The sequence below is a fragment of the Misgurnus anguillicaudatus genome, chromosome 12, assembly GCF_027580225.2.
Source record: "Misgurnus anguillicaudatus chromosome 12, ASM2758022v2, whole genome shotgun sequence".
NCBI classification, from domain to species: domain Eukaryota; kingdom Metazoa; phylum Chordata; class Actinopteri; order Cypriniformes; family Cobitidae; genus Misgurnus; species Misgurnus anguillicaudatus.
In genome coordinates this window covers 38,522,603-38,535,269 of record NC_073348.2, presented here as the reverse complement: position 1 = coordinate 38,535,269, position 12,667 = coordinate 38,522,603, and the positions used below count along the sequence as shown (strand labels likewise).

The window sequence follows — 12,667 nt, the reverse complement described above, 5'->3', positions numbered from 1 at the left end:
CAAACGGGGACAAAACGTTTCATCCTTTCTATATTTTTCTGCTTATAAACTCATAAATATGGGTATTTTTCTTTAGGGGAAAAAGTTAAAGTGACAATCACATCAAAGCAATAAGGATTTTACTGTCAGTAGTGTTTCTGAACATAAAAACTTGTACTTTATTATAATCAACATAACTTGACAACACTTGGTGCGTTTTTCCCCTTTTTTTTTTTTGAGTAAAATAGGAGAAAAGACGCAGGCAGTTTTTCCTTTTTTATTAATTGAGAATTAAAAACAGCCACTGAATCTTTCTAAAGCTTTAAAGTTTATAAACTGGTTTCTGGTTAAGCATTTGGCTTTTGTCTATCTTGTGGGACATTGAAAACAACTGGTGGTTCAGGAAAATATTCATAAAATGGTCCCAAACTGTCACTGGGGCACGTACCCTTTATAAAGGTCCCAACTTGTACCATTTAGGTACAGATGTGTATATGTATCTTTGAAGTACTAATATAAACTCTTTGCAATAATCTGAGGTAATAATATGAACTCTTTAGGTGCAAAGGTGTACTTTTTGAAAGGGTGCCGGCCCGGTGACAGCTTGGCACAATTTTTTCCCAATTTTTCTGACAGTGCATGTTGAATCAGATCTAAGTAAGGCTCTGTATACGACACCTTTAACAGTCTAAAAGCACAGCGCGACTCTAAACACGTGTCTGTCAGAAGGGTTCGCAGTAATGCATGCAGCTGTGAAGCAGTTCAAAAGGTGCAGCACTGCCGAATCTTTGTTCCTCTGGACGCATCAAAGCAGCGCTCGCACCTGCGCCACAAAGCGAGAGCCACTACAATTTTACGGCCTTACGGCTGAAAGAGGCACGTAAACCACAAACAATATTACACACAGACGTCAAGATGATGTTCGGTCTAATTCGTCGCTGCAAAACATCGTTTTTAATACAGAAAACACAGTTTTGGAAATATACAAACTTGAAACATTATATATTAAACATATGATATTAATTGTCCTCTATTAGACAAAGGCGGTACTGATGCTTATCAACATGCTTAAAATACACAAAGTCTTTAATATAATTACATAATAGAAGGCAGCTATATTAATATACTGTCCATTTATCCCTCTTCTCTGTGCTATATATACCACGAACGTTCAGTACAAATCTTTTGTTGCCTCTGTAGTGCAGTAATATTCGGCAACAGGTGCGAACCCTCCTGGGTCCTCACTGCGGCTATCATATCACCAACAAATCGCTGTAACCTTGATGGACGACTGACAAATTGTTGCTAGGGGCATCAGCTGGTCTGGTTTCCTAAACAAATCCTGGAATGCTGGAACAAGAACTTGGGTCGGATGGGTTGATGGGAAAATTCCTATGGGGATGATGGCCAGTCAGCTGCTCAGAACTGTCGCTCGAAGAGACAAAGAAAAAAAATATTGTTCTTGAAGAATATCAAATGTCCTTCTTCTGTTTTAGGTAGTTTAACAGAATAGTCTGTAAATAGACTCAATGACAATGCAGATGATAATTTGCTTGATATACTACACACATTTGCCTTCATCCAAGTCAACCTGGAAATCTCTTTGGGTTTGTTGGACCTCTGATTTGGATCCCTTTAACGTAAATCTTCTTTAGAAATACACTGAAAGCATTTACAAAGCTAAGTTATTACTAGAATAAAAGCTGGAGGACTCTGATACAGTCTTGGATGCGCTTCGTGAAGAACCGTTGGTTGTGAGATCTATTGAAAATCGATTTTGGTTTTCCTGCAGGTTGACCTCTCCAGCTGGCATCACCGCGGATATTGTGGTCTCCATTCGGCTGGTGCGGCAAATGCTCGCCTGGGTCTGTAGATATCGAGTTGATTTGAGCTCCAGACCTTCATGTGTACCTCGATGAACGCATGGACACCAGAAGAATGCTTGCTGAAATCCAGCTCGAAATCTGTAAGAAATTAAGTTCAGATAGGTAACCCTTTCTTCCCAATTGCTACTCAAAACTTGCCTTTTTTCGGCATTTGGCAGGGTTTATCTGCTAAAATGCACATACTCAGGGCTAAATATCAAAATATTGGAGACGCTTTAACCCATAGGCACGAAACCCGTGGACTCTTTCCCCGCAATTGATGAGTTAACTCGTCAATTAAGAGAAAACACTTTCGTGCCAATGACGACTTTGTACGGCAATCCATATTTCCACTTTCATCCACCAGGTGGCACTCTTACTCAACTTATAAAACGCGGAAGCATCCACTGATCCAAAAACAGTAAAAAAATCTCAGCTTTTTGCTCAAAATTTGGTATTTATGAAGAAATCTACCCAAAATTTTGTTTGGGTCTGTTCTTTCATTTGATATATTGTATATTAATATATTTAAAGAAAAAAATTTTCTGGAAGGCATTAAACTTTTGTTAAAATCATAAAAAGTGCTGGCACTGGCTGGCAACTTGAAAAAAAAACGCTGGTGGGAAAGTTCAACGATTTGCGCGAGTAGATTACATACAAAGTCAATGCAAAGACACGATTAGACGCATCCTCGCGTGGGTGATGCGAATGACGCAATATGGACGGTGCATTTGCCGCGAAAACACGCCCTATTCGCCTCAAACGCGTCTTCGGCCAAGTTGAAAATATTCAACTCGAGCGAACAATTCACATGGCACAAAGTATATTTCGTAAAAAAATACAGACTTGGCAACCCTGTCTGTCTTTCTCTGAAAACATGCATTCAAAATAGTTCAAAAAAAGTTCAAAACTCACCACACTAAAATGTTTTTCATGATCTTACAAACCTACGAAAAGCTGTTTCTAAAAAGGACAACTTGGACCAAATAATGAAGATAAACATCCAAAAAGCTTTAAAAAGCATCTCAGGATTGGCAATAGGACATTTCTGGGGATGCTTAAATTAGAGAAGCTAAAATATAACATATAACAAGTTAGATACGTAAGGAATAACTTATGTGCAACCGGTTGTTATAGCAGAAATAAGCAAAGCGGAGGGTCTTGTATCACACTGTCAGGGCTTATTTCGCGATAACAACCGGCTACCTGTACATTATCCCGCTCATTACACGGCTATTCACCTCATAAGTAAAGTAAGGAGCATTGAATGTTAAAATATTTTATTTGCTCATTTTTAATGAATGCAGACCTTCTGTGAGGAAAATCCATTTACTTCCGGATTTAAGATAAGACGTTCAAGTGTCACGATTCACAAACACACTTTTTGGTTGAATCATTTGTAAATATGTCTAGCCATATATGTTATTAAAAGACATATTTATATTTAATTTTTGTGTAATATTAAACTGTTCCGGACCTGTAAAAATTATTTGCAGCATCATTTGCAGAGTTCCTGTGTGTTATTAGTTTTGAGCAGTTGTTATTTAGGAATAACAAACCTGCAAATGTTACGACCGGCCAATTAGAATCAAGCATTTCAATAAACCGTGTAATAATATAAAATAAACATATTGCATATAACAAGTTTGAATTTAGTTTTCTTTAGCCATACCGTAATTGTTAAAGTTACATTTGTGCAATTCCATACTTTTATTTTGAAATGTGGCAGTATTTTATAGGAATCTACAGCTGCTGTTACCTGTCGTTGAGCAGACAATAGATGATGGGATTGTACATCGTAGAGCTCATGGCAAGCCACATAACTCCCAAATACACCTGTTGGATGTAACGTTCTTCAAACAGGTTGGGAAAGAACTGATGCAACAGGAAGTAGACGTGATACGGCAGCCAGCAGACAGCGAAGGTGCACACGACCACAATCATCATCTTCACCACCTACAAAAGATGTGAAGTCGAGTGAGCCAAAGTAAGTTAACCTGAAGCTAGTTAGTCTTTCTAACAGGGATGTTGCATCTAACAATGACCTTTCGTTTGGCTGTTAGCTGCTCTCGATAGCGATCCGAGGAGTCTCCGGGAATCTCACCGGCCCAGAGAGTGCAGCCCACCACCAGGTACGCACATCCCATGACCATCAAAGGCAGAAAGTAGATAAGAATAACCACACAGACATAATACCTGACGGAGAAACAGAGGAGAATGGAAAACACAGCCAATGTACAAACAGAAAAGATTAAAGACAAAGCGTACTCCATCACCTCTCGCTCCCACGTGTTTTCCTCCCGCTGGCTGGCACTTAAAAAGAAATGCTTCGAAACTTTTGATTCACCAACTGTGGACGCTTTAAGAATTCAAGTGCTTGAGATTACCGTACGATTTAATGGACTAATTTGCTTGAAGCCTTATCTAAAAAAGACACTCGGCTCACAGGAGGGGTGTAGAGAAAAAACTTACAGATGCATTACCAAAACCATTTTGTTATAGTACATGCAAATACACGTTTTTTGGCATTTCGGATGAGTCTGTGATCGTGCTGTGATGAAGCTTAAGCATCCCAAATTGCAGCAGTGAGAGAGAGGTAATTAAATATTGTCTAACTAAAGCGATAGGCGACTGTCTGAAAAGACAAGCCTGTGGTGCGCTGCATGGCTAAAGTCCTGTGGATTACGATGGCAAAGCAGTTTAACGAAAGTGTAAAAAAACTCTTTCAATCTCTTTTTTCCTTCTCTGTGTGTCTCCAACTATCAATCTTCACACAAACAGACACAAAGATCTAGCTGCAACTTAATGAGGCTTCAATTGATTAATGCTTTTTATCTCCAACACCTTCCAGGAAGCATCTTTGCTTTTACTGAAACTTGGACAGGCAAATGCTCGAGTAACAACCTAAAGAAGTGCAGTCTGACAGGTGATGGATAAGATTATGTGGGTGATTCTCATGAAACCATTGAAACACACGGCACTAATGATTTTAGCTTTAAAATGTGTAATATAGTAACATTAAAAAGCATCAGAATTAACACAATATTGTGTTCTACCTTGCACAATGTGTGATTTCAACATAAGAATTAATTGGAAATTTTATCTCATTTTCTGCTGAAATTCTCATTACCGCAATGTGTCCGGCTGTGTTTGAACATGCGTTATGTTGTAATTTAATCAAATTAACACAAAAATATTAAGAAAAAAAATAAATGGATGTTTTGCTAGACTACTTTAGATGACAGAAAAAATATTTACTGAATATTCATGTATAATAATAATGAAGAAAAATTAGGAAAATGATGTGTCCATGCCTGGTGTTCTCATCCTCCGCAACACTTTTTGAGAACAGTTTAAGCACACATACAGAATTTTAATAAAGTTTGATTTTGAGTGACCAAGCACATGGACCAGTTACTTCAAGATGGCTACCAGGTAAGATCATTTTTTTACAGTTAATTTGAAATATTATCTTGTCAGAATGCTTACACGACATTTTGATTATCATTACAGCAACAAATGCTTATTAAATGTTAATTTAATTAATAGAAAGCATAATACTTTGATTTTAAATGCATGTGCAGAATCTCCAAATTATGTTCTTTCAGGTTTGTCATGTCATTTTGAAAATATGTCAGTGTTGATGTTTTCTGACTGTTGCGGTAATGAGATTTTTTAGGACAAATTTTTTAAATTATGTTACAAAAAGTGTTAAATGATAAGTACAAGTTTTTAAATTAATGTTCCCATTTACTCCAGACTTTGCTTTTCAATGTCTGGTGGGAAAAAAAGTAAATTTAAGCAATTTTTACATTTTCATGCTTGACATTTTTAAAACCAAGTTTTCGTGAGAATCACCCATGTCCTTTAAAAAAGGTAGATGTGTTGACCTCGCAAAAGTGACAGTCTAAGCCCGCAGGAAGATTGGTTGCACGGCTGGGTGAGCGGCTAAAGCCGATATGGAAATGGAGGTCTACACCTGCCACTTACGCAGTTTGTGCAAGAGAGCGTGAAGATATTGGAGAGCCGTATCGATGCGTGGTGGCAATTAGAATGAGAAATATCAGGATAAACTGAATTACTAAAGTCATTTAGATACACGATGATTAAGAAACAAGTCGCCGTATCTCTACTAAACTGTAGTTTAAATATTCATATGATAAATCAGACGGTGATGTCTCGTTGTTCTGTTGTTCTCATTGACGTGCGATTGCTGTTCATTGGTGTTTATTAAGAGTAAAGTAGGCTACTGTACTGAATGTGGTGCTGTGTTTTAGGATGGGAAACCACATTGCACCAACTTTCAAAGTCTGGTTTCTTTATTTATAAGGGCAGGATTGCAGTGCAAGCAAAAGGTGAGCAACATAGATCTGCACTGTTCAGATTACAGAAGCTTTATGCACTTTAATACCCAACTTTGACTACCAGTGGTCGACCGATATGGGTTTATTAATGACCAATGCTGATAGCGACAAATGTAATTATACTAAATAAGAGACAGAAACAGAAAATCGGTTATACCCCTTACGAAACCAAAATATATTGCAGAGTATATTGGAAAATATCATGTAATATATTAGGCAAGATATTCCCATATTATATATATAGGTAAATATATTTTTCTCTCGTGAGGGACTAAGGACCAGATTTACTAAACGGAGGCACAATTCCAAAAGAGTGCAGAAGGGAGTGATAATATCTGCGGATTATTTACTAAAAATGCGTTAATAAAATAACACAGGCGTAACAGCTCATTTCCATAATGACCAACGCAATCTACTAAGGCTACGTTTACACGTACATGGTTATTTACCTTCGTTTGCACCCCTCGTTTACACGTAAACGTAGATTTCGCCTCTGAAACCGATTCTTTGGCCAAAGTGCATATTTTGAAAACCTTCGTTTACACACTTTCATGTAAACTGAGACAAATGGATGTTTAGGCGGCCAATGTTACAATATGCGCCAGAGCTTGCACCTACGTCAAAAGTGCGACCTATGTTTACATGTGACTGCTACTCTAAAAGCTTCCATGATAACATTTATGTTTGTGCAAAGTCGTTTCGTATGTTAGTATTTGCACATACAGCTGCTCTATTATGTCGAGGAGCAGAGACAAGTGCTCAGAGGTCAGCAATTTTACGCGTGTTCGACTTTATGCGGCACTGCAAGAACCAGGCGAATGATGTCAAAGTACCGCGAAAGCGAGTTGAGAAATCACACGTAGAGGTCTAATTTCGAATTGCTCTCGCGGTACTTTGATGTCATCGGACACCTACTGCAACAACTCCTCCCTCCAACACAAAGACCCAGTCCGCGTCACCACCAGCACCACCGGTGATTGGCTTACGTGGGCTCTTGAAGGCATATATGCACGGGTACGTGTAAATGAACACTTTTCTGAAAACTGACATGTGTGCATGATATTATTTTTGAAACCGGAGAGGTTGAAATGTCAGTTTATGAAAATAGCCCCCCACGTGTAAACGTAGCCTAAGAGCTGCGCAAATTAGTTTAGGGACACAAATAAGCCGAGCTGATGGTCCTCAGGTGCGGGTGATCTACTGACACCTGATGCCCTTGAGTTCAGCACCACGGACATCGCAGCTCCCATACTCCCATAAATTTTGTGTCTGAAAGGAAACTCCTAGAAATGCATATGCAATAAGGTCAGTCGCAAAAATAACTAGACCACACCTTTTAGTCTTTAGTAAATCCTGACAGTCGTTACTTGTAGCCAAAATGATGTTAGTAAATCTGGGCTGGCCCTAAGTAAACATTTGATATGCATAATATTTATAAATATACCCTTTTTTAAATACGGATCTGACATCTCACGGTACTATTTGAATAAGACTTTGCTGCACACCAGACTGTTGTTGTGTGTGACGCAGCGTAACATCCTATTAAAAAGTGAATAATGATTGGTCAATTTACAGTTTGCCAGACTGTACAACTGAGCGTTTTTCATTATGAACAACAAAGTTAAAGGAACAGAAAGACTTATCGGTGGATAAAGAAACATAAACAAATAAAATATCAACCGATACATCGGTCACCGCAATATATTGATCTCCAAGTAGCGCAAATTCAAAATATGTGTTTGGAGTGTCATGTGTGTTCCTCGTGTTTTGTCAAAATAAGTGCCTGCTGCACACGTGTCATAACTAACAGAGATGCTCACGTTCGCAAAATACACGCAAGACACTGCGTTCACAGAAAACTCTGATTACGCATGAGATTATGCGAGTATCTGGCAAACGTGAGTGTCTCTTTTATAATAAACCCTTTAGACGCGTCTGCACCAGACACTTATTTTGATAAGAAACGTGATGCACATAGGGTCACTCCACGCGCAGAACACATATTTTGAAATGACGAACCACACATATAACGGGCTACGTACATGTTGTGACGAACTAGTCACCGGCCGCCCGTGCTTACTTTCATGAAAATCAAGTCTCTTACAAATATCGTTTTTGCCATTTTGAGTTGAATTTGATTACATTTTATTTAAATGACTTTTAATTGTATACAATAAAGTACTTTTGTTGACTCTCAACATTCTTTTAAACTGACCTATACCTACTTTATATTCGTAACCTTATTTTTTATTGTGGAAGAGACTGCTGATGTTTGATTCACAGCCCCTCAGGCGCCGAGATTTACAAGAACAGACACAACAACATGCTCTTACATCTTCTGAAAATCCCACACGTTGTACTCTGGCCAGTTGATGTAGCACACGACTCGTCCTGGCAGCTTAGCGGTGCTGGAGAAATAATATTGAGGGAAAGCCAGCAACAGTGCCAGAGCCCAGATCACCCCGATTACTAACTTAGTCTCAGTGGATGACAGACGCTGCTGGAGCGGGTGGATGATAGCCATATACCTGCGGAGGGAGGTAAAATAAACAATGACCTGCTGGTTATGCAAACTAAGAGGACCTCAGCCACTGTTTGATCCTAAATTATTCCTGCTAAGGAGGATTAGAAGATGAATGTAGAAGTCGTTCATGCTACCTACAGGTCTCACAACCTATACAAGAAATGAATAGATGTTGTTTTTTATATTATTTAGATATATTTTATTTTTACACCTTTTTATCCAAGGAATAACAAATGCATTTAAAGTTTCCCCTGGGAATCAAACCCACGTCATTTGCACTGCTAACACGGTGATCTACCAGTTAAGCTATGGTACTTAATGATTACCATATTCATGTATTGTGCACTGCCTGTAAAAATGGTCAAAAAATAGTCCCTAGCTGTCAATGGGGTGGTACGCTTTTTAAAAAAAGTACACATTTGGACCTAAAGAGTTACAGGTACACATACATGGTAGGAACTTTTTAAAGGGTCCTGCCCAGTGACCATTTTTTTCTCACAATATGGCATTTACATACATGTTCCTCTAGGTAGAGCATTGCTATAGCTGTGCAAAGGTTGTGCGGTCAATTCCCAAGGAACACGCATATAAAAAAACTGTATACCCTTGAAGTCAATGCATAACATACAGTAGTACTCCAAAGAATACCAGGGTAGATATCCAAAAACAGGGTATTGTTTATACACTGGTTATTACATTAACCAGTCTAGGTTTGGCAGCCTTTAAAGTCGAATTTGACCGAATAGGTATATATATACAATGTAAAATATTTCAGTAGAAATTACAGTATTACTGGGTATTACTGGGAACTAGCTGCCAGTAACTTACTGTAGATTTTACATTTATGTTATTTACTGGCAACAGTTTGTTCAAAGTTTAATGAACATGAAACATTTTCAGTATTTATCTTCTACAGTAAGTTACTGGCAACCAGCTGCATAATTACAGTAATTTTTACAGTGGTGTGTATATATATATGTATATGTATATATATATATATATATATATATATGTAGTTTACCGTAGACCTTTTTTGTTAAACAGACCTAGGTAATCAAATTAAAATATTATATTTTTTAATTCAGACTCCTTAAAGACTTAAATAAATCCAAATAGCTATATTTAAATAATATTAGATACTGTGGACTCATTTTTAGACATAAATGGGTCTAAATAACAAAAATTAATTAAAAAATATACTTTAGGCTTATTTTTATATATAAATAATATTTGAAGTATACTTAAGACTAATTTTATAGACATAAATAAATAGAAAATAAATATTAAGAATAATTTTAGAGTTAAATAGACCTAAACAGACGTATGGATTTAAATAAACCTAAATTGCTACATTAAATTAATATGTAATATTTCAGATTCATTTTTAGACTTAAACAGGTCTATATATCGTATTTAAAATATAGTATAATTTGTATACCTTATACTCATTTTAACAGACTATAATACAAATAATACTTTTAGACTCGTTATATAGACCTAAATAATAGAAATAACATTTACTCCACATAATAGATTTGAGCTCACCTGTCCAGTGCTATGGCTGTCATTGAGTAAATACTGGCGAAGACTGCTGCTATGGGGAAGAAGTTGTGAAATTGACAGTAAACCAGACCGAAGTACCAATCATTGTGTACCGCATACACAAAGTTAATGACGGTGTTGAAGGCGGACATAGACGCTTCAGCAAACGCGAGATTCACCAGAAAATAGTTGGTGACGGTTCTCATGCGTTTGTGCGCTAAAATGATCCACACGACAGTGATGTTCCCAACCACCGACACCAGAACTATACAGCAGTACGCGACGGCCCACAGAACCACCTGCCAGACCGGCTGAACGAACTGGTTCGAGAAAACATCCGTGTCATTCACACGTGAACCATTGGTGGAGTTTTCCCAAGTGATGTAAAGAGGATCCATGATCAATAAATAAGCATGACACTGAAAAAGTTAAGGATGTGTTTGGGTTGGAAAAAGTAAATCCGAAAATATCTTAATTTTCTCGTGCCAGGAGTCACAAATGCATGTTGATGATAAGCCGCATGCAGAATCCCGAGCGCGCACTCACCGCGCCTCGCCAAACGCGCTGCTACTGCGGCTCGCGTGTCCGCGCACTCTCGTGCCCAAACATGAAGATCCGCGATCTGTGCAGTCACGCGCATGGGCTTAACTGATTCTTGCTGCTATTTTCGACTTTCAAGCATCTGTCAAAAGCGAATTAAAGAACACATTTTGAAATGTGTCTGTCATGTTGTCACAATGAAGTAGATAGTTAGTTTAGTGGGCGTGGCAAGTTTCTTTAAGTTTTCGCTTTTTCGTTTGAAAACGTTTAGCCTATTGGAAATACTCGTTCGTTCATATCAGTTTATCTTATGATTTGTTCTTAAAATCATTTTTAACCCTGTTAGTCTTTTAAATAATTTCAGATTGGCTATTATGCCAGTAATTCATTTTTAAGTATGCTGCATTCCAATATGCGCTAAATGTAAATGGGAAAGTATATACATTAAAATAGTATCCATACTCCAAAAAATGCTGGGGTTATTTTCATTCCAGCATCAAGTCAAAAAAGAATGAACCCTGCAGCCCATTAGGTTGTAATTTATTTTATGCTGGATTGTTTCAACCCAAATTACTGGGTTGTTTTAACCTATTGTCAGGTCAAATATAAATAATATCTGGTTTAGTTGAACCCACCGGCTGGGTTTGTCCATTTTTGACTGTGTTAGTATTAGTACTACTATCCCTAATACTAATACTAACCGAAGTGACCACTGTTTCCGAGCTGCACATTTTGATCTTTAACAATCTCACCCATCCAAATACAACTCGCATTTCAACTTTTCTACAGGCATTATTATTCATGTAATGTTTAATATATAATTTAATTGCTTAATTTAGTGTAACATCACTAAACTCTTACCTCTTGCAAAGAATTGTGGGTAACATCAACCATTAGAGTGTTCATGGATCTGCAATTCAAATATTTTCTGAAAATAGTAGATAATCCATGTACTTTAAGGATTTCAAAACAGTGATTTCAAACATGCTCATTCCTTACGAAAATGTTATTTTGTGTATTGATTACTATCAGCAAAACCATGGTTTAACTATGTTTTTTGTTGACAAAACCATGTTTTTTTGTGATTAGTATGGTTTTACTACAGTAACCATGTTTTTTTAGCTGTAGTAAAACCTTGGTTAATTTTCGTAAGGGATTTTAATTTTGAGTACTATTTCAAACAGAGAGTATGCAAATTTTAACATCTTTAGTTTTCCAGGAAGTGACATCATACGGTAAGAAAACAACCATACAGGGGTGCATTTCCCAAAAGCAATATGGTTGCAAGTTTTGGGGGTAACGCATTACAAGTAACGTGCATTACATAATAATATTACTTTTCTAAAGTAACGAGTAAAGTAACGCATTACTTTTAAAATTTACACATTAATATTTGAGTTACTTTTAAAAAAAGTAATGCAAGTTACTTTTTTAGCTTAATTAATTCCATAAAAAATACGTACTGAGTTAAACTAAACGTAGTCACATTGTGCACTCTAAACTGAGATGGCAAGCCAGAGCTCGACATTTTTGTGATGAAATATGCAATTTCTGAATGCAGAACTTTTCAGTCATAAAAACACCTGCAAGGCCTGAAAGAGATCAAGTCTCAGCCAAGAAAAAGTAATCCAAAAGTAACTAAAAAGTAACGTAAGCTTTACTTTCCATAAAATGTAACTAAGTAACGCAATTAGTTACTTTTATTTGGGAATAAATTATTATTCTAATGCATTACTTAAGAGTATCTTTCCCCAACACTGGTAACCACGACCATAGTTAGCTAATGATGCTTTTGGGAAACGCACCCCAGATATCAGTGAATAAAGTTTTTGTGCTTGAACTCGACCAAAACA

At 37.1% G+C, this 12,667-nt stretch overlaps 2 protein-coding genes across 10 annotated transcripts in view; one reads left to right on the top strand and one right to left on the bottom strand.

Moving 5' to 3' along the window:
• Positions 1–242: 242 nt before the first annotated feature.
• Positions 243–10,941, bottom strand: tacr1b (tachykinin receptor 1b). Of its 2 annotated transcripts, XR_008645191.2 has the most exons (6): positions 10,278–10,941; positions 8,542–8,736; positions 3,890–4,040; positions 3,604–3,800; positions 1,549–1,943; positions 243–1,404 (listed from the first exon to the last, which is right to left on the bottom strand). XR_008645191.2 is itself a non-coding variant. In XM_055207530.2 (5 exons), exons 1-5 carry the CDS (start codon positions 10,670–10,672, stop codon positions 1,652–1,654), a joined length of 1,230 nt encoding a protein of 409 aa, XP_055063505.1. In that variant the 5' UTR covers positions 10,673–10,941; the 3' UTR covers positions 243–1,651. The 2 variants fall into 2 exon arrangements, 1 of the variants encoding a protein (XP_055063505.1); XM_055207530.2 differs by having other exon boundaries at positions 243–1,943.
• slc4a5b (solute carrier family 4 member 5b) overlaps positions 3,691–12,667 on the top strand; it is a 51,781-nt gene continuing 42,804 nt past the window's right edge. For all 8 annotated transcript variants that reach the window (XM_073874577.1, XM_073874573.1, XM_073874572.1 and 5 more), the window contains exons 1-2: positions 3,691–3,831; positions 3,908–3,976. The gene's annotated coding sequence lies outside the window, so the exon portion shown is untranslated. The remainder of the gene's footprint in view (positions 3,832–3,907; positions 3,977–12,667) is intronic.